The sequence below is a fragment of the Mobula birostris genome, chromosome 1 (assembly GCF_030028105.1).
Source record: "Mobula birostris isolate sMobBir1 chromosome 1, sMobBir1.hap1, whole genome shotgun sequence".
NCBI classification, from domain to species: domain Eukaryota; kingdom Metazoa; phylum Chordata; class Chondrichthyes; order Myliobatiformes; family Myliobatidae; genus Mobula; species Mobula birostris.
The window spans coordinates 58,170,686-58,197,944 of NC_092370.1; the positions used below are offsets into that span (position 1 = coordinate 58,170,686).

Sequence of the window (27,259 nt, forward strand, 5' to 3'; positions counted from 1 at the left end):
ATGAAAGGGAGTGCATAAATAGAGCTACATGTTCAATCAGGTCCAAAATCAAGATCTAAAAGGCTGAGCTTCATGGCAGCTTCTTGGAATTGGGCTGCAACCAATCAACAAGAGGGATTCATTAAGAAGGATGAATAAAAATAACGCAAGAATAAGCAGAGCATCTGTTCTTTGAACTGACATTCTTTTGAGCATGCTAGTGTTTAGAGTGGCTTTGGCTCATCAAGCTTAAGTGAGGTAAAGAATCTGGTAAGTTTCTCTCTTTTTGATCTCATTGTTCATTCCTCATCTGTTAGGGCAGAGAAGTGTAGTGAGAATAGCTCCAGGGGCAGTGTTTTGTACTGTGTGTGGGATGTGGGAAGTCTGGGAGACCTCCAGTCTGCACCAGGTGCACCAAGTTGCAGCTCCTGAGAGAACGTATTAAGGAAATGGAGCTGCAACTCCATGACCTTCAACATGTGGGAGAATGAGAAGATACTAGGTAGGTGCTACAGGGAGGTAATCACCCCTAGGTTGCAGGAGACAGGTGTAACACGCTGTAAGGTTTCACTGCTAATGTAGTGGCCGCTCTGTAATGTTCCACTGCTAAGGTAATGGTTTCTCTGTCGCTGCAACGTTTGGGTTATGACTAGAGATAATGGGGTCTTTGGAATGTATATTAGCCAATAAGGGGATGTTGTTCTTTCTTGTGGGTCTGGGAGAAGAGATTTTGCAGTCTTTTGTCGGGGAGAGATGGAGGACGCAAATGGAGAGAGTTGGCAGACTGCCGGATGGAGTGGACTGAGGACCGAGGGTCTGAGGGTCAGCTACGCTTGGAGGAGGTCGACAGGAACAAATGGAGAAACCGTGAGCTGCAACGTTTGCGCACTAGACTGTTTCATGAGAATGGGTCCTTTTCTTTCTTTTGTTTCTTTACTAACCCTATAGTGAAATTAAGAATTATAAAGCTCAATCATTTAATTGCATATTTTGTACTGTTCGCTATTTCGTGGTACTGATTTGTAACAGGACATATTGCGCAGCATCCACCCAAACGAGATCTCTTAAGTTTGGCCAGGCCGATGGCTGATTCCCCTAGATTAAGCCGCTAACCGAACCGAGGGTTACACAGGTAACAGGCTGACTATCAGGAGAGGGAAAGGCAGTGCAGAGTACAGAATCAGAATCAGTTTTATTATCACTGGCATATGGCTATTCCCCTCAATAATAAGTATACAACTTCAGATATTGTTGAGTGGGCAACCTATCAGGGGAGAGCCACAGTGACTGGGTATCTAGCACTGAGTCTGGTGCCATGGCTCAGAAGAGCAGAGAGATGAAGAAGACTGCAGTGTTGATAGGAGATTCCATAGCTAGAGGAACAGAGACAAGATTCTGTGAGTGTGATAGACACACCTGGATGGTATATTGCCTCCCAGGAGCCAAGATTAGGGACATCTTAGATCTGGTTCATGGCATTCTCAAGAGGGAGGGTGAGCAGCCAGAAGTCTTGGTGCATATTGGCACCAATGACATAGTGAGGAGGTCCTGAAGAGAGATTTTAGGGAGCTACTAGGTAGAAAACTGAAAAACAGGACCTCCAGGGTAGTAATCTCTGGATTGTTTCCTTTGCCAGGTGCCAGTGAAGGTAAGAATAGGATGATTTGCCAGGTGACCAATATCCTTGTGGGCAAGTTTGCTGGAGTTATTCGGAAGGTTTAAACTAATTTGGCAGGGAATGGAAACCAGACTGATAGTTCTGAGGATAAGGTAGCTGGTTTTAAAAAAAGGCAGCACGTAGCGAGACTCTCAGCAAGGAGGGGCAAAGTTCCTGTCAATAGGATGAGTTGCAACATAAAAGGAGGACAATATCGCAAAAGGTGAATACAGGACTAAAGGTATTATTTTGAAAATGCATAGTACATGGAATAACATAGATGAAAATTGCAGCAGCGTTACAGATTGGCATATATGATGCTGTAAGCACTTCTGAATCATGGCTGAAAGATTATATCTGGGAGATGAACATCCAAGGATACACATTGTATTAAAAGGTAGGCAAAGGGAGTAGTGTGGCTCTGTTGGTAAAATATGAGATCAAATCATTAGAAAGAGGTGACATATGGTCGAATTGTTGTGGGTAGAGCTAAAGAACGGCAAGGATAAAAAAAAATCCTGATGGGAATTATACAGACCCCCAAACAGAAGTAAGGAAGTGGTCTACAAATTAAAAGTGATAGAAAATATATGCCAAAAGGACAATGTTACCATAATCATGGAGGATTTCAATATGCAGGTAGATTGTGAAAATCAGATTGGTGCTGGATCCCAAGAAGGGGAGTTTCTAGAGTGCCTATGAGATGGCTTTTTAGAGCAGTTTGTGGTTGAGCCAGAAGGAGATCAGCGATTCCATATAACCATATAACAATTACAGCACAGAAACAAGCCATCTCGGCCCTTCTAGTCTGTGCCGAACACTTACTCTCACCTAGTCCCATCTACCTGCACTCAGCCTATAACCCTCCACTCCTTTCCTGTGCAAATACCTATCCAATTTTTTTTTTAATGACAAAATCGAACCTGCCTCTACCACTTCTACTGGAAGCTCGTTCCACACAGCTACCACTCTCTGAGTAAAGAAGTTCCCCCTTGTGTTACCCCTAAACTTTTGCTCCTTAACTCTCAACTCATGTCCTCTTGTTTGAATCTCCCCTACTCTCAATGGAAAAAGCCTATCCACATCAACTCTATCTATCCCCTTCATAATTTTAAATACCTCTATCAAGTTCCCCCTCAATCTTCTATGCGCCAAAGAATAAAGACCTAACTTGTTCAACCTTTCTCTGTAACTTAGGTGCTGAAACCCAGGTAACATTCTGGTAAATCTCCTCTGTACTCTCTATTTTGTTAACATCTTTCCTATAATTCGGTGACCGGAACTATACACAGATTGGGTGTTGTTCAATAGTCCAGAATTGATGAGGCAGCTTAAGGTCAAATAACCCTTTGGAGCAAGTGATCATAATACAATCAAATTCACCATGAAATTTGAGAAAGAGAAACTAAAGTCAGATGCATCAGTAAGGGAATAAGAGACAAGAGAGAGGGGTTGGCCAGAACTGATTGGAAAATAACACTAGCAGGGATGATGGCAGAGCAGCAATGGTTGAAATTTCAGGAGGCAAATCAGAAGAAACAGAATATATAGATCACAAAGAGGAACAAGTATTGTAAAGGCAAGATGACACAACTGAATTCAATTGACTTTATTAGTTACATACTTCAAATACATGAGGGGTAAACATCTTTATGTTACATTCCTATTCAAATGCGCAATTATAGTAATTTATAATAAATAGTATGTACAACAGGATGGTCAATATAACATAGAAATACAGTTGTGTCAGCATGAATTAAGCAGACAATGCCTGCTTAATGTCTGTGTCTAAGGAGGAAAGTCAAGGCCAACATAAAAGCAGAAGAGAGGGCATATAGTAGACCAAAAATTCATCAGTAGTTAAAGGATTAGTATGCATTTAAGTACCAACAGAAGGCAACTAAAAAAGACACTAAGAAAGTAAAAACAGAATATGAAAGTAAGTTAGCCAATAATATTAATGAGAATACCAAAAGTTTCTTCAGATACATAAAGTGTGAAAGAGGCGAGAGTACATATCGAACCACTGGAAAATGATGCTGGAGAGGTAGTAATGGGGGTCAAGGACATGGCAGATGAACTGAATAACTATTTTGCATCTGCCTTTACCGTGGAAGACTCTAGCAGTATGATGGAATTTCCAGAGTGTCATGCTCAGAAATGAGTGCAATTGCTATTACTAGGGAGAAGGTTCCTGGGAAGCTGAAAGGTCAGAAGATAGATAAGTCACCTGGACCAGATAGTGTACACCTCAAGCTTCTGTAAAAGGTGACTGTAAGAGATTGTGGAGACATTAGTAATGATCTTTCAGGAATCACTACATTTTGGAATGGTTCTGGAAGAATGGAAAATTGCAAATGTGTCTCCACTCTTTCAAGAATCAATAGATTCTGTCATGGTTCTGAAAGACTGGAAAATTGCAAATATCACTCCATTCTTCAAAAGGGAAGAGAGACAGAAGAAAGGAAATTGTAGGCAAGTTAGTCTGACCTCAGTGGTTGGGAAGATGTTGGAGTCAATTGTTAACGATGTGGTTTGGGGTACTTGGAGGCACATGATAAAATAAGCCATAGTCAGCATGATTTTCTCAAGGGGAAATCTTGTCTGAAGGATCTGTTGGAATTCCTTGAAAAAATAACAAGCAGGATCGATAAAGGGTAATTGAATTGAATTGACTTTATTTCTTACATCCTTCACATACATGAGGAGTAAAAATCTTTGTGTTACATCTCCGTCTAAATGTGCAATCATAATAATTTATAATAATTTATAATAAATAGAACAGTCAATGTAACATAGAAGTACACTCAAATCAGTGTGAGTTATTCAGTCTGATGGCCTGGTGAAAGAAGCTGTCCCAGAACCTGCCGGCCCTGGCTTTTATGCTGCAAAAACCGTTTCCCGGATGGTAGCAGCTGGAATAGATTGTGGTTAAGGTGACTTGGGTCCCCAATGATCTTACAAGCCCTTTTTACACACCGGTCTTTGTAAATGTCCTGAATCATGGGAGGTTCACAATTACAGATGCGCTGGGCTGTCCACACCACTCTCTGCAGAATCCTACAATTAAGGGAGGTACAGTTCCCATACCAGGCAGCAATGCAGCCAGTCAGCATGTTCTCAATTGCGTACCTGTAGAAAGGATTTGGAGGCCCATACCAAACTTCCTCAAACGTCTGAAGTGAAAGAAGCACTGTTGTGCCTTTTTCACCACACAGTTGGTGTGCACAGACCATGTGAGGTCCTCGGTGATGTGGATGCCGAGGAATTTAAAGCTGTTTAACCTCTCAACCCCACATCCACTGATGTCAATAGGGGTTAGCCTGTCTCCATTCCTCCTGTAATCCACAACCAGCTCCTTCGTTTTTGTGGCATTGAGGGAGAGGTTGTTTTCTTGACACCACTACGTCAGAGATGACTTCTTCCCCATAGGCCACCTCATTATTGTTTGAGATTAGGCCAAACAATGTAGAATCGTCGACAAATTTAGTTAGCAGGTTAGATTTTGTGTGCTTGGATTCTTGGAAGGCTTTTGACAAGGTGTCACACAGGAGGCTGCTTAACAAGCTAACAGCCCATGGTGTTACAGGAACATCCCAGTATGGATAAAGCAGTGGCTGATTGGCAAGAAGCAAAGAGTGGAAATAAAGAGAGCCTTTTCTGGTTGGCTGTTGGTGAATAGTGGTGTTCTACAGTGGTCTGTATTGGAAATGCTTCCTTTTATGTAACATGTATATGATTTGGATGACAAAACTGATCGTTTTGTTGCAAAGTTTGCAGATGATGCAAAAATAGGTGGAGGATCAGGTCATTTTGACAAAGTAGAGAGGCTACAAAAGGACTGACACATTAGGAGAAGGGACAAAAAAGCAGCAGATAGAATACACTGTTGGAAGTGTATGGCCATGCCCTTTGGTAGAAGAAATAAAAGGGTAGACTATTTTCTAAAAATTCAAAAATCTGAGGTGCAAGGTGACCTTGGAGTTCTTCTGCAGGACCCCCTTAAGGTTAATTTGCAGGTTGAGTCTGTGGTGAGGAAGGCAAATGCGATTTTGGCATTTATTTCAAGAGGGCAAGAATAGAAAAACAAGGACATAATGTTGAGGCTTTATAAAGCACTGCTTAGAATCAGAATCAGAATCAGGCTTATAATCACTGGCATGTGTTGTGAAATTTGTTAACTTAGCAGCAACAGTTCCATGCAATACAAAATATAGAAGGAAAAAAAAATGAAGTAATAATAATGCAAACATCAGAAATAATATATATTAAAAAAGTGAGGTAGTGTCCAAGGGTTCAAAGTCTATTTAGGAATCAGATGGCAGAGGGGAAGAAGCTGTTCCTGAATCACTGAGTGTGTGCCTTCAGGCTTCTATACCTTCTACCTGATGGTAACAATGAGAAAAGGGCACATCCTGGGTGCTGGAAGTCCTTAACAATAGATGCTGCCTTCCCGAGACACTACTCCTCAAAGATGAACTTTGTAGGCTAGTACCCAAGATGGAGCTGACTAAATTTACAACCCTCTGTAGCTTCTTTTGGTCCTGTGCAGTAGCCTCACAACCCCCCCCCCCCCACCCCCCCCATACCAGACAGTGATGCAATGTGTCAGAATGCTCTCCACTGTACATCTGTAGAAGCTTTTGAGTGTATTTGTTGACATAACAAATCTCTTCAGATTCCAAATGAAGTATAGCTGCTGTCTTGCCTTCTTTATAACTGCATCAATATGTTGGGACCAGGTTAGATCCTCAGAGATCTTGACACCCAGGAACTTGAAACTGCTCACTCTCTCCACTTTTGATCCCTCTATGAGGATTAGTATGTGTTCTTTCATCATACCCTTCCAGAAGTCCACAATCAGCTCTTTCATCTTACTGATGTTGAGTGCCAGGTTGTTGCTGCAACACCACTCCACTAGTTGGCATATCTTGCTCCTGTACGCCCTCTTGACACCATCTGAGATTCTACCAACAATGGTTGTATCGTCAGCAAATTTACAGATGGTATTTGAGCTATGCCTAGTCACACAGTCATGGTATATAGAGAGTAGAGCAGTGGGCTAAGCACACACCCCAGAGGTGCACCAGTGTTGATCGTCAGCGAGGAAGAGATGTTATCAACAATCCGCACAGATTGTGGTCTTCCGGGTGAGCAGTTCTGGGCCCTGTATCTAAAAACGATGTGCTGACATTGAAGAGGGTTCAGAGGTGGTTTACAGGAATGATAGGGTATGCTTGCCACCATGGTTGAACAGAGGAACACTTCTAGTAATATACTAAGACAACTGGACTGCTCCAAAGAGCGCTATATGAGGTCTTTCCTACCCTTGGCCATTAGGCTCGATAATGACTCAACCTATAGCAGGCTAAGTGCTGACCCCTCCTATTACACTGCTCGTGGCAACTTATTTTTAATCTTTCTACTTCTCTTTTAATATTTATATCTGTGCACTTTTTATGCTACCCTGACACTACAAGTTCCTTTGGGATCAATAAAGTATCTACCTATCTATCTATTATATGAGGACCGATTGATGGCTCTGGGCTTGTACTCACTGGAATTCAGAAGATGAGGGGGATCTCATTGAAACCTATTGAATATTGAAAGGCCTAGATAGAGTGGATGTGGAAAGGATTTTCATACAGTCTGAGAGTCTGGGACCAGAGTGCATAGTCTCAGAATAGAGGAGCATCCTTTTAGAACAGGAATGACGAGGAATTTCTTTAGCCAGAGAGTGCTGAATCTGTGGAATTCGTTGCCACAGGCAGCTGTGGAGATCAAGTCTTTATGTATATTCAAGGCAGAAGTTAATATATTCTTGATTGGTCAGGACATTATTAGATGTTTCAGAAAGGACAAGGAGGGGGGCAAAAGAGGTGGGGGCATGACACTGCTGACCAGAAATTGTGTCACAGCGGCAGAAAAGGAGAAAGGAGATTGTCTCCTGAGTCTCTGTGGGAAGAAGTTAAAAACAGGAAGGGGTCAATAACAGAGACATCAAGGAGCAGATGGGGAGATACATTCTGGAATGGTGTAATAATAACAGGGTTGTCATGATAGATTTTAATTTCCACCAATATTGATTGGCATCTCCCTAGAGATGGCATGGAATTTGTTCAGGAAGATTTTCTGACATAATATGTAAATAAGCCTACAAGAACAGATGCTGTACTTGATTTGGCATTAGGAAATGAACCTAGTCAGGTGTCAGGTCTGTCAGTGGGAGAGCATTTTGGAGATAGTGATCACAATTCTATCTCCTTTACCATAGCATTGGAGAGGGATAGGAACAGACAAGTTAGGAAAGCGTTTAATTGGAGTAAGGGGAAACATGAAGCTATCAAAAGGAACTTGGAAGTATAAATTGGGAGCAGATGTTCTCAGGGAAATGTATGGCAGAAATGTGGCAAATGTTTGGGGGATATTTGCATGGCATTCTGCACAGATACGTTCCAATGAGACAGGGAAAGGATGGTAGGGTACAGGAGCCATGGTGTACAAAGGCTGTTGAAAAGTTAGTTAAGAAGAAAAGCTTACGAAAGGTTCAAAAAGCTAGGTAATGACAGAGATCTAGAAGATTATAAGGCTAGCAGGAATGAGCTTAAGAATGAAATTACGAGAGCCAGAAGGAACCATGAGAAGGACTTGGAGAGCAGGATTAAGGAAAACCGCAAGGCATTCTACAAGTATGTGAAAAGCAAGGGGATAATTTTAATTTAAAGTAAAATTGGATAGCTATATGGACAGGAAAGGAATGGAGAGTTATGAGCTGAGTGCAGGTCGGTGGGACAAGGTGAGAGTAAGCATTCGGCTCGGACTAGAAGGACCGAGATGGCCTGTTTCCATGCTGTAATTGTTATATGGTTATATAGTTTTAAGATGTGAGAAAATAGGACCAATCAAGTATGACAGTGGAAAAGTGTGTATGGAACCGGAGGAAGTAGTGGAGGTACTTAATGAATACTTTGCTTCAGTATGCACGATGGAAAAAGAGCTTGGCGATTGTAGGGATGACTTACAGCAGACTGAAAAGGTTGAGCATATAGGTATTAAGAAAGAAGATGTGCTGGCGCTTTTGGGAAGCATCAAGTTGGGACCAGACGAGATGTACCCAGGGCTACTGTGGGAGGCGAGGGAGGAGATTGCTGAGTCTCTAACAATGATCTTTGCATCATCATGTGGACGGGGAGGTTCTGGAGGACTGGAAGATTGCAGATGCTGTTCCATTATTCAAGAAAGGGAGAAGAGATAGCCCAGGGAATTATAGACCGCTGAGTCTTACTTCAGTGGCTGGTAAGTTGATGGAGAAGATTCTGAGAAGCAGGATATACAAACATTTTGGGAGGCTTAATATGATCAGGAATAGTCAGGCTTTGTCAAAGGTAGGTCATGCCTTACAAGCCTGGTTGAATTTTTTGAGGATGTAACTAAACACATTGATGAAGGTAGAGCAGTAGATGTAGTGTATATGGATTTCAGCAAGGCATTTGACAAGGTACCCTATGCAAAGCTTATTGAGAAAGTAAGGAAGCATGGGATCCAAGGGGATCTTGCTTTGTGGATCCTGCTTTGTGGATCCAGAATTGGCTTTCCTACAGAAGGCAAAGTGTGGTTATAGTCGGGTCATATTCTGCATAGAGGTCGGTGATCAGTGGTGTGTCTCAGGGATCTGTTCTGGGACCCCCTACTCTTTGTGATTTTCGTAAATGACCTGAATGAGGAAGTGCAGGGATGGGTTAGTAAATTTGCTGTTGACACAAAGGTTGGGGGTGTTACAGATAGTATCAGAGGTTATAGCGGGACACCCTTAGGATGCAAAACTTGGCTGAGAAGTGGCAGATGGAGTTAGACCCAGATAAGTGTGAGGTGGTTCATTCTGGTAGCGCCATGTGTGACGCCAAGCAGAGCTACCGGGATGATGCTAGTGAGAGAGATAATGGAAGACAATGGAGAAACATTCAAAATGCTAATAAGAGAGAAGAGAGAGATTAACGAGAAAGAAACACAATTCAGATATTGACAGACTGGTTGCTTTGAACCTGAACTGTTTGAAGTTTGATGGACAGGTGATACCCCAGAAGGGGGATAAAAAGAGCAGGTTTGCTAAGGCACGACATGCCACGAGACCCTGGAAAGAGCAGTGTGCCCCCACAAGCTGGTGGGAGTGTTGAGGACCGGTTCGCGGGAATCGATCAGAGGCTCACAGGGTGTAAAGGTACGATTGGTGGGAACCTGGGGTGTGTGTCCACTCTTGCCTGGGTGCCGGGTTCACCGTGGAAGAACAATCGTATCCGGAACGGAGGGGTCACAGTCGGTGACCACAGCAGGATTAGAAGACATCAAAAGGTCTGTCCGGAGCCAACTGCGAAGACATCAAAAGGTCTGCCTGAAACCAACTGCATCTCTCACTCTCTCTCTCTCTCCAAGGTACAACGACAGCGATTACTTCGAACTGCACTAAACTGAACTGAACTCTGCTTCACTTAAGACTGATCATTTTACCCCTAGACTGCGATAGAGCTTGGTTGATTCCTATTACCCTAGTTCTGTGTATATGCGTGTATTATCATTGCTAACCTGTTACATTTATATCCTTACGGTTAGAGTACTGTATTACTTATTTCTTTAATAAAACTTTATTAGTTCCGAGTAATCACAGACTCCAACGAGCGTTCCATTTCTGCTGGTTTGGCAACCCAGTTACGGGGTACGTAACATAAGGTCAAATATGATGGCAGAATATAGTACTAGTGGGAAGACTCTTGGCAGTGTGGAGGATCAGAGGGATCTTGGGGTCCGAGTCTACAGGACACAGTGCATTGGCCTTCATCAACTGTGGGATTGAGTTCAAGCACAGAGAGGTAATGTTACAGCTATATAGGACCCTGGTCAGACCCCACTTATGCTCAGTTCTGGTCACCTCACTACAGGAAAGATGTGGAAACTATAGAAAGGTGCAGGGGAGATTTACAAGGATGTTGCCTGGATTGGGGAACATGCCTTACAAGAATAGGTTGAGTGAACTTGGCCTTTTCTCCTTGGAGCAACAGAGGATGAGAGGTGACGTGATAGAGGTGTATAAGGTGATGAGAGGCAGTGATCGTGTTGATTGATTATCCAGGGCTGAAATGGCTAACATGAGGGCACAGTACAGGCCCTTCCCCAGGGCTGAAATGGCTAACATGAGGGCACAGTTTTAAAGTGCTTGGAAGGTAAGGGGTGGGAAGTTCAAGGGGGATATTAGAGGAAGGTTTTTTACTCAGAGAGTGGTTGGTGCGTGGAATGCACTGCCTGAGTCAGTGGTGGAGGCAGATACACTAGTGAAATTTAAGAGACTGCTAGACAGGTATATGGAGGAATTTAAGGCGGGGGTTATATGGGAGGTAGGGTTTAAGGGTCGGCACAACATTGTGGGCCAAAGGGCCTGTACTGTGCTGTACTATTCTCTGTTCTATGCTCTATGTTCTATGATCAAATGGTAGAGCAGACTCAATGGAACAAATGTCCTAACTCTGCTCCTTTATCTAATCTTATGGATAAATGCAAACAGGCTTTTTCAACTGAGGTTAGGTGCAACTATGATTAGAGGACATGGGTTATAGGTTAAAGGTGCAATGTTTTAAGAAATGTGTTTTGGAAAGATAATCATAGAAGTAACAACTAGAGAGAGTGTGATACTAGATTTCCTATTTGGGAATGAGTTTAGGTAGATTACAAAAGTTTTTGTAGGGGAACACTTTCATAACGACATTAGTCTCCAGGTTATTATGGAAAAGGATAGGTCTGGTCCTCAGGTTGAGATTCTAAATAGGAGAAAGGCCAATCTTTGGTATGAGAATTGTATAAAAGCAAAGGGACAAAACTGGTGATCTGGAAGATCAGAGTGATATGCTATGCACGGATCCAAAAGAGACGGGGAAGATTTTAAATGAATTATTTCCATTTGCATTTACTTGAGAGGCAGACACCGAGTCTATAGATGTGAAGAAATGCAGCAGTGAAGTCATGGACCCTACACAGATTACAGAGGAGGAAGTGTTCGCTGCCTTGAGGCAAATTAGGTTGGATAAATCCCCAGGGCCTGACTATGTGTTCCCTCAGACCCTGTGGAAGGTGAATCCAGGATTGCAGAGGCCCTAACAGAGATGTTTAAAACAGACTTAACCATGGGTGAGATGCCGAAGAAATGGAGGATATCTCATGTTGTTCAGTTGTTTAAGAAAGGTTCTAAGACTAAGCCAGGAAATTATATGCTAGTGAGCCTGACAGTTATAGTGGGAAAGTTATTTGAAGGTACTTTAAGGTACTAGATTTATGAGAATTTGGACAGACAGGGATTGATAAGAAATAGTCAACATGGCTTTGTGCTTAATAAGTCGTATCTAACCAATCTCAGAGTTTTTTTGAGAAAGTTATCAGGAAAGTTGATGAAGGCAAGGCAGTTAATGATGCCTATATGGACTTTAGCAAAACCTTTGATGAGGTTCGACATGGGAGGTTGGTCAAGAAGGTTCAGTCACTTGGCATTCAAGATGAAGTAATAAATGGAATTAGATATTGGCTTCAAGGAAGGAGCCAGAGAGTGGTAGTAGATGGTTGTCTCTTTGACTGGTGGCCTGTGACGAGTGGTCTGCCACAGGGATTGGTGCTGGGTTTGCTATTTATCATCCATATCCACAGTATGTCTAATAGTGGTGAACTAGATCAGCAAATGTGCAGATTACACCAGGATTGGGGATGTAGTGGACAGCAAGGAAGATTATCAAAAATTGCAGTGGGATCTCAATCAGCTGGAAAAATGAGCTGAAAAATGGCAGATAGAATTTAATGCAGATAATGTGAGATGTTGCACTTTGGGAGGGCAAATAGGGTAGGTGTTACATGCTGAGCAGTAGGGCATTGAGGAGTTGATAGAAGAGAAGCATCTGGGAATACAGATCTGTAATTCCTTAAAAGTGGCATCATAGGAAAATAACGTCATAAAGAAAGCTTTTTGCACATTGGCCATCAAAAATGAATGTATTGAGTACAGGAGTTAGGATGTTATGTAGAAATTGAGGCTTATTTTGGAGTATTGTGTACAGTTTTAGCCCCTACCTACAGGAAAGACATAAATAAGATTGACAGCATGCAGATAAAATTTACAAGGACCTGAGTAGGGAAAGGTTGAATACGTTGAGACTCTATTCCCTGGAGCATGATGAGGGAAGATTTGATAGAGGTATACAAAATTATGAGGGGTATAGATAGGGTAAATGCAAGCAGGCTTTTTCCATTGAGGTTGGCTGGGATTACAATTAGAGGTCATGGTTTAGTGTGAAAGGAGAAAAGGGGAACATAAGGGGGCCTTCTTCACTCAGAGGGTGGTGAGAGTGTGGAATGAGTTGTCAGCGCAAATGGTGGATGCAGGTTTGATTTCAACATTTAAGATAAATTTAGATGAGTATATGGATGAGAGGGGCATGGAGGTCTATGGTCCGGGTGCAGGTCAATGGGACGAGGCAGACTGATGATTCAGCACAGAACAGATAGGCCAGAGGGCCTATTTCTGTGCTGTAGTGTTCTATGACTCTATGTGATCCCAACAGATTATCTTAACAAAGATGCCAAAGTTCTTTTGCACTACAAAGTTACTGCCTAAATACATTAATTATAATCAATATGTAGATAATTTATTCTTCCAGTTGGATGAACAGCATGCAACTAGTTAATAACTGGTTTAAACAACTGGCAGATCAAACAACAAAACAGCAGTAGAAAGTACTTAAATATATTCTGATAAGCTACATGTTTTGTGGATAAACTGAGATAATACAGTGAAAATATTTGTTTATCGAGATACAGCATGGAATAGGCCCTTCTGTCCCTTTGACCTCTGCCACCCAGCAACCTCCGCTATAAACAAGGGAAAATCTGCAGATGTTGGAAATTCGAGCAACACACATAAGATGCTGGAAGAACTCAGCAGCCATGCAGCATCTTTGGAAAAAAGTACAGTTGATGTTTCGGCTCGAAATGTCAACTGTACTTTTTTCCATAGATATTGGCTGGCCTACTGAGTCCCTCCAGCATTTTGTGTGTGATAAGACTATAAGACATAGGAGCAGAATTAGGCCATCTGGCCCATCGAGTCTGCTCCACCATTCAATTGTGGCTGATCTTTTTTCCTCCCCTCCTCAACCCCAGTTCCCTGCCTTCTCCCCATACCTTTAATGCCATGTCCAATCACATATCTACGTGCTAGAAAGAATGTAGCCACTTGAACAAGAGGCTGCTGATGAAGAGCATGTTATTAAAATGTTTCCAACAAATTTTTGATGAGAAAGAAACTAAATATCACTAGAAATGATATGGATGAGTATTTGAAAAGGATATTAGAAAAGGGCATGGGACTAGAATTTCTGCCAAAAAAACCCGAAAACATGCTTCCAGTTTAGAAATAAAAAGCCAAATGGTAACCTACCATGTTGTAATTGCAATGACTTAATATTTTGATTTTCTATGACTGCAAAGGATTTTAAACTAAATAACCGACTGAAAAACATTACTAGATGATAATAGAATAATACACTAGAAGGCAGCCATTTAACATACTGTATTGAAAAGTTCTTGTTACTCACTCTATCAAAAATATTAATACTTTTTTGGTATGTTACATTTCCTCATAACTTTTGCTGTTATTAAAAACCCACTCCTATCTCTTCACACTGACTATCCCTGCTCTACTCTCTTTACACTTATGACTGTGAGGCTAAGCATAACTCCAATCCATTTTTAAATTTGCTGATGACAGTGTTGTTGGCAATTCAAAGAGGGAGATTGAAAATCTGGCTGAGTGGTGCCACAACCTCAAACTCAACATCAGCAAGACCACAGAGTTGATTATTGACTTCAGGAGGAGGAAGCCGGAATTCCAAGAGCCAGATCTCGCCGGGGGATCAGAGGTGCAAGAGTCAGCAACGTTAAGTTCCTCAGTGTTATAATTTCAGGGGATCTGTCCTGGGTCCAGCCTCTACTTTCTTAGAAGCTTGCAAAGTTCTGGCATGTCATGTCAAACTTCTATAGATGTGCTTTGGAGAGTATATTGACTGGTTTCATCACAAATTTCACATCACATGCCAGTGATAATAAACCTGATTCTGATTCGAACAACCTGGTATGGAAACACCAATGCCCTTGAAAAGAAAAACCTACAAAAAGTAAAGAATACAGCCCAGTCTACCACAGATAAAGCCCCCCCCCCCATCAGTAAACATATCCACATGGAGCACTATCACAGGAAAGCAGCATCCATCATCAAGGACCCACTCCATCTAGGCCATGCTCTCTTCTCGGAGATGCCATCAGGAAAGTGGTACAGGAGCCTCACAACACACACCACCATTTTCAGGATCTTAAACCAGAGGGGATAACTTCTCTAAACTTCACTCGGACCATCAATGAACTGTTCCCACAACTCACTTTCAAATACACTTCATCTCATGATATCTATATTTATTTCCTTTTTTTTGTAGTTGCACAGTACGTTGTCTTTTGAACATTGATTGATTGATTGTTTGTCCTGTTGGGTACGGTCTTTCATTGATTCAATTGTTTCTTGTATTTACTATGAATGCCCAAAAGAAAATGAATTTCAGGGATTTATATGGTGATATATATGTACTTTGATAATAAATTTACTTTGAAATTTTGAACTTTGAATACTTTTAACCCTGCTATTATTCATAATAAATCATCTTTGTTCCATTTTAAATCATTCCCCCATATCAAGAGATTATTTTATAATAGGGTTCAGGATTTGTTAATATTTTTATCTTAACTAGTTCTTGCCTTTTCATATCAATTTATTTCATCTTTCTAATGCTGTGGTTTGTAATATTCTAGCAGTCCAAAATGAAGATTATAAATTATTTTTTTAAATTTTACTTAATTTTAAGATTTCTTTTCCAACATCTTCAAGTTATCACTGTTAAATTCTGTTATGATTTGGAGTAGGAGAGTAATTATTTTAAATTAGTATTTTTGATCAGAAAAGTTCAGGTGTGAAATTCAACACTACTCCCGTGAATCAAACTTCAATCCTATTGTCATCATTTGAAAAGGAAAATCAAGCACATGGTACATTTTAATAAATATTCTGGAAGAACGTGGGCCAAATTTCACATCTGCTAATGGTTAGGTTGCTGATAAAATCCTTGCCTACACTTTGTAGACAAGTTTTAAACAAAAAAAACTATTATTATTTTTAAAATTTTGTTTTTAGAATGATTATTAAAATTTACTGATCATATTGTGTGATGTGAATATACTTCACAGTTGTTGAACTCAAAATACTTTGTGTGTTATGCACAGAGTACATAAGGTGTCCTACTTACTGCATCAATGTAGAATGTATTGGATCCAATTGAAGTAACAGCATGCCCAAGATCATTGTTGTGTACACCATTTTGATAGTCCTGGTACGGGATGACAGTGAGGGCAAAAGGGCCAACAGTACGCTTGCTCTGATTCGTAAGCTTCACTTCCAGAGAAGTTGGCTCTCCAGCCTGGCATTCTACTGCAACGTCACAATCACAGGGTTTCCCAGCTACCAGTACATCTGTGGGGGGAAATAAAGGAAAGGTCAAGATGTATAACTTCCCAACTAGTCTCTATTACATAACTCTGCCCCTTTTTGCCCTGATTTTGAAGGCACACTTTGTAAGCAGTGTCACTAATTCCCTGGGGAAAACTCGTAGCTCACTCAAAATATCCAAACAATGTCACTGTTTTTGTAATATCAATTAACTCATCACGAACTAGGAATGTACCCCACAAATCATTCCCACATGGTTTTAGCTCAAAGGTAATCTTAATTTGCCTGTACAGATGGGGTGAATCACCAATGATCTATGCATTTTGCAGGGTAAATATTTAGTGTTAAATGAAAATAAACTGAATATATAAACACACCTACAGTCCTTCTGTCAACAAACTGACTCCTAATTTATGGATCATTTGCCTTGAAAAAATCAAACTGAAACCATATAACTAAAATAAAATTACTATGAGTCCCATCAGATTAATCACTATTCATGATCGAATTATGTTGCCAGAATGTTGTAAATCTAAATGATTAGAATTTGTTGGTTAAAAGAGATGGCTTATCATAAATTAGAGGAAAAAACATAAAGGACACTGCTTAGGTTATGGATTGGGCTGGACTATCGTGGAGAAGTGATGTGTTAGCAGACTTGATGCTTGACGTAGTTTGTGAAGAAAATACAGAATCTTTCCTCAATAAATCTTATGCCTCAGACAGCCTGTAGTCAACATTTGCAAGATACTCATGTTTAAAGTTACCTGGTGATATAAGTAAAGTAACAAATAACACATAATATTTAGAAAGAAATAGTAATATTCTGAAAATGAATATGGCAATCTTACATAATTACAGATGTAGGTAACAAAATTGTACAGATGAACCTCCAGCACCTGGGTCTGAATCAAGCTAGGAGAAAAAGAATTGAATTACCTGCAGATGTGCACCCTGTGGGAAGTAAGTTTCAATTGACTCAATATGGCTATATGCTGAGTTGAAATAATATACTAAAAATTGACATTTCACACAGTTTATCAAGTAAGCTGACAGAAGCAATGTCAACTATGTAACAGGCACCAAGTGTTTGAGAGAAGCAACTCAGCTCTTCCCTGCTGTAATACTCATCTTTACATTGGGTGAGATAGCGCAGTTAAACATAGTGGTCACTCCAGGTCAATTAAAGGTGTATTTGTTTATCTTGTATATCTTTTTATGATCACAAATCACTGCTGGATACCAAGAACATAAAGTACTGCAAAATTATCCCATCAGCGAGTTGTTCAATAGCAATGGAGATGGACTTATTGAGAAACCATTGTCATATTGTCACCTGGACTTGTTGCCTCGGTGATGCTGAAGACTAGGTCTAGGCTGCAGGGTCTGGGGGGGTGGAGAGGGGAGGAAGATGCTGAGGCAGTGAGAGGCCTTTGCCTTTGTGGCCCTGCTGAAATACATTCTGGGCTGCGGGCTAGCCCCTCCCATCGGTGCTGCTTCTCAGGGCTCGCTCGGTGGAAGAACAAGCTGGACACTCAGGGATTTGGGTTTATTTTCTTTGTGATTGTATGTTTTTCTGAAAGCATAAACATATGTGCCGTGTGCTGCTGGCAACATGCTCTAAACCTTGGTCCTGCAGGAATGTGATTTCATTTTGCTATATTCATATATGGTTGAATGATAATTAAACTTTAAATTGAATTTTAAAACATTTTTATCTCTGGCAAAATGTCCTCCAGTAGAGATAACCCCAAAGAAGAAAGCAAAACGAAATATAGTGGATTCCAGTTAATTGAGCCATTGGTTAATAAGGACAGACGCTTATTTGGCCAACTCTTAAAGAACAAAAACTAATCGAGAAAATTGATGTGATTCCTTTTGTTTATGGACTTATCTGATCAGGTTCTAACTAGCATCAGTCGCAGACACTTGTGTGGCCATCCGATGCTACACCAAGCATCAGCTGCATGTGTTTGTGGTCAAAATACAGTGATCTTTGTCACTGATGGTTGTACACTGCTACACCAGCTGAGGGTAGCCTGGCAGGGCTCATATACCAGTGCGATGGGGACATGCTTGTCCTAGCATGCAAAGTCAGCTCTGGTGAACAGAGTGGATGAGATCTACAGTAAGAACCAATGGCCATAAAGGATGTTCTGTAATGCTTAGTGGAGAGCGAAGGGCGTGACAAGACACAAAAGGAGTCAAGGTCATCAACAGCACCTAGGGAAGAACCCAGTTCTGATATCTATTCATACCACTGGACCCAGACTTCTGAGGTCAAAAGAGTGGAACTGCGCCCGTGCAACACCTTTTCCACTTTAATGTCTCTCCCACACAGGTTTCCTATAATCTTTGGCTATGATAGACAAGTACCAGTAGTATAGGTAGTGTTCTAATTTCAAAGTTCAAAGACCAAAGTAAATTTATTTTCAAAGTCCAAAGTCTATGTATGTTACCAGATATAACGCTGAGATTTATTTTTTGTGGGCATACTCAGTAAATCCAAAACCATAATGGAATCAATGTAAGACCACAACCATGAGGATGGACAAACAACCAATGTGCAAAAGACAACAAGCTGTGCAAAACAAAAGAAAGAAAATAATAATACACAAATAAGTAATAAATATTGAGAACATGATAGAAAGAGCCCTTGAAAGTGTGTCCATAGGTTGTGGGAATAGTTTAGTGATGGGGTGAGTGGAGTTATCCCCTCTGGTTCAAGAACCTGATGGCAGCAACAAGAACAGATCATGACCTGGGTGGTGGTGGTGGTCCCAGATAATGGATGCTACTTTCCTGCAACATTGCTCCTTGTACATGTGCTCAATGGTGGGGATGGTTTTACCCATGATGGACTGACGATATCCACTACCTTTTGTAAGATTTTCTGTTCAAGAGCATTGGTCGTTCCACAGCAGGCCGCGATGCAGCTAGTCAATGTACTATCCACTGTGCATCTGTAGAAGTTTGTCAAAGTTTTAGATGTCATGCCAAATTTCTAAGGAAGTAGAGGCACTACCTTTCTTTCATCTGATCCTCCGATGATGAATGGCTCATGGACCTCTGGCTTCCTCCTCCTGAAGTCAATAATTAACTCCTTGGTCTTGCGTGAGAAGTTGTTGTTGTGGCACCACTCAGCCAGCTTCTCAATCTCTATCTTATACGCTGATTTGTCACCTTTCATTTGGCCAACAACAGCAAACTTAAATATGACATTGGAGCTGCGCTTAGCCTCATAGTCATAAGTGTAAAGCAAGTAGACTATGCAGATGGAGATTGTGGAGGAGATGTTGTTGCCAGTCTGAACTGACTGGGATCTGCAAGTGAGGAAATTGAGGATCTAATTGTACAAGGAGGTATAGAGGCCAGTGTCTAGAAGTTTTGCGGGGATGAATGCTGTGCTTTAGTTGATAAAGAGCATCAGAAATATGCACCTTTCTGTCCAGATATTCCAGGGTTGAGTGAAAAGCCAATGAAATGGCATCTGCTGTGAACCTGTTGTGCTGGTAGGCAAACTGGAGCGGATCTAAATACCAGAGCTGAGGTGAGAGTGATAGCCCTCAACAACAAGGCAGCATTTGACTGAGTATGGCATCAAGGTGCCCTAACTAAAATGGAGTCAATGGGAATTTGGTTGGACACAAAGGAAGATGGTTGTGGTGGTTGGGGGTTGATCACCTCATCCTCAGGACATCACTGTAGGAGTTCCTCAGGAAAGTGTCCTAGGAACAACCATCTTCAACTGCTTCATCAATGACCTTCTTTCCATCATAAGGTCAGAAGTGAGGATGTTTGCAGATGACTGTACAATGTTCTACACCATTTGTGACTCCTCAGATACTGAAGCAGTTCATACCCAAATGCAGCAGGAGCTGAACAATATCTAGGCTTGGGCTGACAAGTGGCAAGTAATATTTGAGCCATGCAAATGCTAGGCAATGACCATCTCCAACAAGAGAGGATCTAACCATCATTCTTTGATATTTAGTGGCATCACCATCACTGAATCCCCTACTATGAACATCCTGGAGGTTAGCATTGACAGGAAATGGAACTGGTCTATCCATATAAACACCGTGGCTATCAAGAAGGTCAACAACTAGAAATCCTGCAGTGTGAAACTCACCTCCTGACTCCCCAAAGCCTGTCCACCCATCTACAAGGCTCAGGTCAGGAGTGTAATGGATTATTCGCCACTTGCCTGGATGAGTGCAGCTCCATCAATGCTCAAGAAGCTTGACACCATCCAGTATAAGGCAACCCTCTTGATTAGTACCCCTTCCACAAGCAACCAGTCCATCCATCATCAACGAACAGTTGCAGCAGTGTGTACTAACTACATAATGCACTGCAACAACACACCAAAGTTCTTAAGGCAGCGCCTTCCAGACCCACAACCACTACCATCTAGAAGGAAGAGAACAGCAGATACTTGGGAACACCAGCTCTTGGAAATCTCCCTCCAAGTCACTCATGGTCCTGACTTGGAAACATATAACCATTTCTTCACTGTCATGGGGTCAAAATCATGTAATTCCCTCCCTAACAGCACTGTGGGTGTACCTACACCTCAGGGACTGTGGTGGTTCAAGAAGGCAGCTCAATACCTTCTCAAGGGCAACTAGGAATGGGCAATAAATGCTGGCTTAGCTGGTGACACTCACATCCTGTAAATGAATTTTAACAATCCAGATTATTTCTCAGGCAGGAGTTGATATGTTTAATCATCAACCTCTCAAAATACTTCATCACAGTAGATGCAAATGCTACTGGATGATAGTCATTGAGGGAGGTTACCATGCTCTTCTTAGGCATGGTATGACTTAAGCCTGCTTGAAGCATGCATTACTAAATGACAATAAAAGAGGACTACGTGTCTTCATAATCTAAAGTAGGTGGGTACCTCAGATTGCGAAGCAAGAGGTTAAAGGTATCAGTGAACATTCTAGCACAGGCTGGATGCTTTCCGTGGGTTCACTCTCCTGAAGGATGCTCTCACATCAGCCTGAGACTAAAATCACCGGGTCATTGAGAGCTGTGGGACTCATGAGGGTTCCTCCATACTTTGACAGTCAAAGTGAGCACAGAAGGCATTGAGCTCATCTGGAAGTAAAGCCCTGTTGCCACCTATGTTGCGTGATTTCACTATGCCACAGCTGTTGAGCATCTTTCAGTTAATCAAGTTCATTCCAGAATTACCACTTCACCCATGAGATGGCTTTCCAGAGATTGTACCTGGACTGCTTATATCTCAGTTGCTGCCAGACCTGAATGTCACTGAACTGGCCGTCAGCATATTGTGGATCTCATGGTTCATCCAGGGCTTCTGGTTGGGAAAGACTCTGAATGGTTTCCTGGGGACACACTCATCTATGACTGCTTTTATAAAGTCTGTGACAATCGTGTTGTATTCGTTCAGATCCTCTGATGAGTACTTGAACCCAGCCCAGTCCACCAACTCAAAGCAATCTCGTAGCCGCTTCTCTGCCGGCCACAAAGGTCTCTTAGTTGTCATTTCTTTTGAATTTTGTGTTTTTGCTTCTATCTGTATGCAGTTAGGACAGATAAGAGATAAGATTTCCCAAAATGCAGTCTGGGCATGGAACAGTAGGCATAGTATTTTAAAGATTTAAAGATTGAAGCGACTGAGAGTACAAGACCGCCCCCCCCCCCCCGGATAGGACACCAGACTATCGTGAGGTTAACCCCCAGCGTTTTTGCTGGTACCCATTCTCAGCTGGGTAGACTGGAGCATTGTGTGGTTAAGTGCCTTGCTCAAGGACACACACGCTGCCTCGGCCGAGGCTCGAACCCATGACCTTCCAACGCCCTAACCGCTTGGCCATGCACCACATATCATAGTATAGCAGTGGTTTAATGTGTTAAGACCTCTGGTGCTAGGGTTATATGCTGATGGTAATTGGGCAGAGATTTCTTCAAACAAGCCTGATTGAAGTCCCTGACTATCATTTGAAATGCACGGGGTGGACTTTTTCTTGTATGGTGATGTAGCAACTCCATCTCCATGTAGCACGTGGAATGTAGTATTTCAAGTGTTCGATTATAGTCATTCGTTGGTGGTATGTAGACTGTGGTCAGAATCACAGAGGAGAACTCTCATGGTAAGTAGGGGAGTTGGTACTTAATCGTTAGATGTTCCAGGTCAGGGAAACCAAAGTACAACAAAACTGCCACATCGGAGCACCACAGGGAGTTTATTATGAAACACACTTTCCCACCTTTTGCATTCTCCAATTTAGCAGTTCAATCCATCCCGTGTATCGAGAAGCCTTTATATCTTACTGACAGATTGGGAGTGTCTAGAGTGAGCTGTCTTTATGAAACACAGAATGCAGCAATTCCTCATTTCCCTCTGATACAATCATCCTGTCCTCAATCTTGTTCTCCGGCAACTGCAAACTTGCTAAAAAGATGCTGGGTAGAGGGTGTCTCATTTGTTCTGTATTTTATTTAAATGCATAATTTGTTACTTAGTTAAATGGCACCTTGTCTTTTTAAAATTCTTTTTTTTTAAACTATTTCCATGAAACTTCAGCTAATTTGGGCAGCTGTTTAGTTGGCCAAAATGTACTAACGCCAATGTGTCCAGCTAACTTCAATCCACTGTTATCAATTTACATAATAAATTCATGATTAGAGGCAAAATATTGCAGGTTACACTTCTGGATTGATAACATACTTTCAATAAAATAGAAAATGCTGGAAAGACTCAGCTGATCAGGTAACCAGTAATGAATCTAATTGGCCTAGAGTCAGCAGATCTGGCAATCAGCGCAATATTTCCATCATCTGCAATATTTTCCTTTCATACACTGTATTCCTTTACTTTAGTGGTAGAATACAAGGCCATTTCATAAATACTCAATAAAAAGTTACCAAGATCAAGTAAAAGTAGCAATGAATCCCTACTGCATATGGAGCAGTTTAGCACAATCCATGTTTTACAGTACTCAGTTAGAAGAGACTGCTTCAAAATACTGTGCTGTTTAATCAAAATTTCCACAGTTGCCATAAATGCACTATTAACCATCAACTTGTTAGAAACTCAAAGTTATAAATAAACTCTTTTATTAATAATGGTAGCTTGTTCCTGACACCGTAAGCTCTTCTAATCAATGTTTTGCCTATGAAAGCAAAACTGGTCTGCAGCTTTAATGTCCAAGAGGATAATGTTTCCAGTAGGAATGAAAATAAGCACAGAGTTTAAGCAAAGTTTAGCTTTAAGGCAGTTCATCTGCAAAGGATGCTGTAATATTTTTAGTCAAGGCAGCTTAATCATTTTGAATATATTTTTGAATACATTGAGGTATTTGAATGGATCATTAATATGAACATTTTTGATGCTTTTCCTCAATGATTTAAAATTACTATCTATGTTAAAATTAATATCATATTCAATAGTGCCCATCCAAACCCAATATTTGAGGAGAAAGAAACACCAGGAGATAATTACAAGGCAACAATGCAAAGATCACGGTAAAACAATGGCATAAACTATGAAACAAAACTATTAACAGGAATATGAAACATTGCCATCCCTTAACTAATTATATAGGCAACCATTAATATTATGGGCTATTTTATTTAATTCAGGATTTTTATTTGTTAATCTTATGATATCACTACATTAGTGTAAGAGATTAACGTAGCTAGATACAGCTCCAACACCACATACAAGTTTGCTGATGACACCACCGTCATAGGCAGTATTAAAGGTGGTGACGATTCAGCATACAGAAGAGAGATTGAAAATTGGCTGAGTGGTGTAATAACAACACCCTCTCACTCAATATCATCAAGACCAAGGAACTGCTTGTAGACATCAGGAGAGGGAAACCAGAGGTCCATGAGCCAGAACTCATTGGAGGATCAGAGGTGGAGAAGGTCAGGAACTTTAATTCCTGGGTGTCACTATCTCAGAGGACCCGTCCTAGACCCATCGTATATATATAATTGCAAAGAAATCACAACAGTGCCTTTACTTCCTTTGCGGATATTCAGCATGTCATAAAAAAACCTTGACAAACTTCTATAGATGTGGTGGAAAGTGTACTGACTGGTTGCATTATGTCCTGGTATGGGAACACCAATGTTTTTGAACAGAAAAGCTGACAGAAGATAGTGGATTTGGCTCAGTATATCACAGGTAAAAACCTCCCAACAAAGAAGCACATCTGCATGAAACGTTGCCGTAGAAAAGCAGCATCCATCATCAAAGGTCCTCACCACCCAGGCCATGCTCTTTTCTCACTGCTGCCATCAGGTGGATGGTGCGGGTGCCTCAGGACTTGCACCACCAGATTCAAGAACAGTTACAACCCCTCGGCCATGAGGCTCTTGAATAAATAGGGATAATTACACTCATTCCATTTTTGCTGTTCCCACAACAGATGGTCTCACTTTAACGGCTTTTTATCTTGTTATTTCATGCTCTTATTACTTATTGCTATTTATTTATATTTGCATTTGCAGAGTTCGTTGTTCATTGATCTTGTTTACAGTTAGTGCTCTATAGATTTGCTAAATGTGCCCACAGAAAAAGAATTTCAGAGTTGTACATGTATGTACTCTGATAATATATTTCACTTTGAACTTTGATTAACAGTTGTGCCAATATTATTTTGACCCTTTGTGATTAAAAGAAAATTGCAGTTGTCTATCAGAATGTTTTCTTTTTAACACATACTGTATATCATATTTCTTCATTGAAACTAGAAAATATATACTCTGATTTTCAATTACAGTATTGCCTTGGAAATGTGTTCAAATAAATTATATTGGGAATAAAAGGGTGATATCAGTAAAGGCAATCATGAAATAACCAACTTGTTTTAAAAAACCCATGTGATGCACTAATGCCCTTACATGGTCTAGTCTATATTTACATCCAAACTCACCAATATGGTTGATTTTTAACCATTCAATTTAGGGACTATTAGAAAATGACAATCTATATTAACCTTCCTATTTCTATTCACATCTCATAATCAAAGAAATCATTTTTGTAGCATATTCCATTGTTATTGGCGATTTTAAGATTTGTCTTAAGGGAAGCTAAAATCTGGGGAGGAAATTCTGGAAAGTGCCTAGATGTCTGATGACATCTGCACCATTCAGGTACAAAGAAATTCAGAGATGTACAGCACATCCATATCTGAGGAATGCATAGATCCTAGATCATTGTGATCTGCAAGGAGTTGGATATTGAGAAAGAAAGGAAATGAACTGCAGGGCTCCAAACACAAAGGGGAACATCCAGAACTAAGGCATTGATAGATTAGGAGCCATAGCAGAATGCACAAGTACCTGTCAGAACATACAAAATTATTTTGGAGATCAATTACATGAAGGAACTCAAAATTCAAAACGAACATTCAGGCTATAGGTAGCCCTGTCTAGTCACATGATGTAGCACGTTACTCTTGAATGGGTCTAAAATGGGTGGGCAGTGAAAAAAAGCAAGGCATTTGGATAGATCAACGATAGGATTACAAATTTTGTTTGTGAATTTCATTTCAAATTATTAAAAAGGTACATTGTACATTTACTGAAAAAAACTTTTAATCAGTATTATGTAAAGTGTGTACCCTGCTAAGTGTTTCAAAAGTTCCTTATTTTGAAAATGTAAAATTAAAACAGACAGTGGATCAAATCTCTGGATAAAATTTGCTATCGTTTAAGAACTACTTGATGATTTTGCTCCTCCCTTCAGATTTAATGGCAACCTGCACTTCAGACTGTAGCCCTCACCTTGGCATCTCAAGTTCTTGGATATTACACTTGTATTCCCATTAAAATATTTAAAATTATTTTCTGTCTGCCTCCTCACCTTCTATTCTGAGTGACTACTTGTTAAAAAATACCAAAGATGCTGATAGGTTTTAAAGAAATTAAATCTTTGTGAATTTCTACAAAAATAAAATGGAGTGAGATGATGGCAAATTCTGGTATTTGGGTTAAATTCAAGGTAAATTATAGGTGCATTAATCCCTTTGATTCACAACACTTCTGATGACTGTCTAAAGCTACTGCCTGATCGTCACCTTTTCCTGTGAACAGCTTTGATTTTTATTTGACTAATTGTTAAACAGATGTGCTACTGTGCTGCAGTGTACTTCTTGTGTAAACAGTATGAAAACCATAGACAAACTATTCAGGATAGATATTCAATGAACTAGAATTAATAAAAAGACATTAAGGACTTCATTTCAGGTCAGAATATTACATCTCAGCAATTTAGAAAAATATGAGGGATATTTTCCTGACAGATGTCAATAAATAGGTCTGCAATTTCCTCAAGATACACTCTTTGTTTCCATATCCAATTGTAGTTCAAAAGGAAATCTGAAAACTGAATTTGAAACAAACATACTTAATCAAATAGAAGAGGCAGAGAGAGATTTTTAAAATAATTATCATCTGCGCCATGCTTTTTTTTATTCAGAAATTCAGATCAAGGAGACACCTGCTTTAAGTAAACAAGACATTTATTTGGTGTCCTTATTTGACAAATAGTCAGCCTCTAACTCAGCACAGCTGCACCTGCAAGTTAGTTTTCTTATTAAAATGTATAAAGAAACTTCCAAACATTGATTCCCTTCCTGGTTCACCAAGCACTAACTACTACTTTTATAAAAAAAATATCTCAACTGGAAGTCCACAATTTCTATATTGAAGAAATTCAACAAATATATCTAGATAAAAATCAGCATTGGGCTTTCTTTGCCTTCTTTTCTCTAAGTCGGAAAACTCCACAGTCCTACTTCCTGTCACTGCATAACATCAGAATCTGCAAACAGAATCATAAAATGAGATTTCTCCTGTAAAATCTTAATGAGCATTTTAAAGTATATTCAGCATTTGGAACCAAATCAACATGAGCAGTTATAGTCATGGATTTTGCAGAGCGGAGAGCCCCAAGACATGTCACTCAAGGCTGAATTTGTGACTGTGAAGTCAGGGCCTTGCACAATGTAAACAGGTCACAATAGTGAGACCAGAATCAAACCACCCACAAA

The 27,259-nt window shown here is 40.5% G+C and overlaps 1 protein-coding gene across 7 annotated transcripts in view; it reads right to left on the minus strand.

Moving 5' to 3' along the window:
• Positions 1-27,259, minus strand: part of trappc9 (trafficking protein particle complex subunit 9) — a 711,836-nt gene that overhangs the window by 3,414 nt on the left and 681,163 nt on the right. For all 7 annotated transcript variants that reach the window (XM_072255618.1, XM_072255596.1, XM_072255577.1 and 4 more), the window contains one exon: positions 16,015-16,238. In XM_072255618.1, the coding sequence (XP_072111719.1) occupies positions 16,015-16,238 (224 nt within the window). The remainder of the gene's footprint in view (positions 1-16,014; positions 16,239-27,259) is intronic.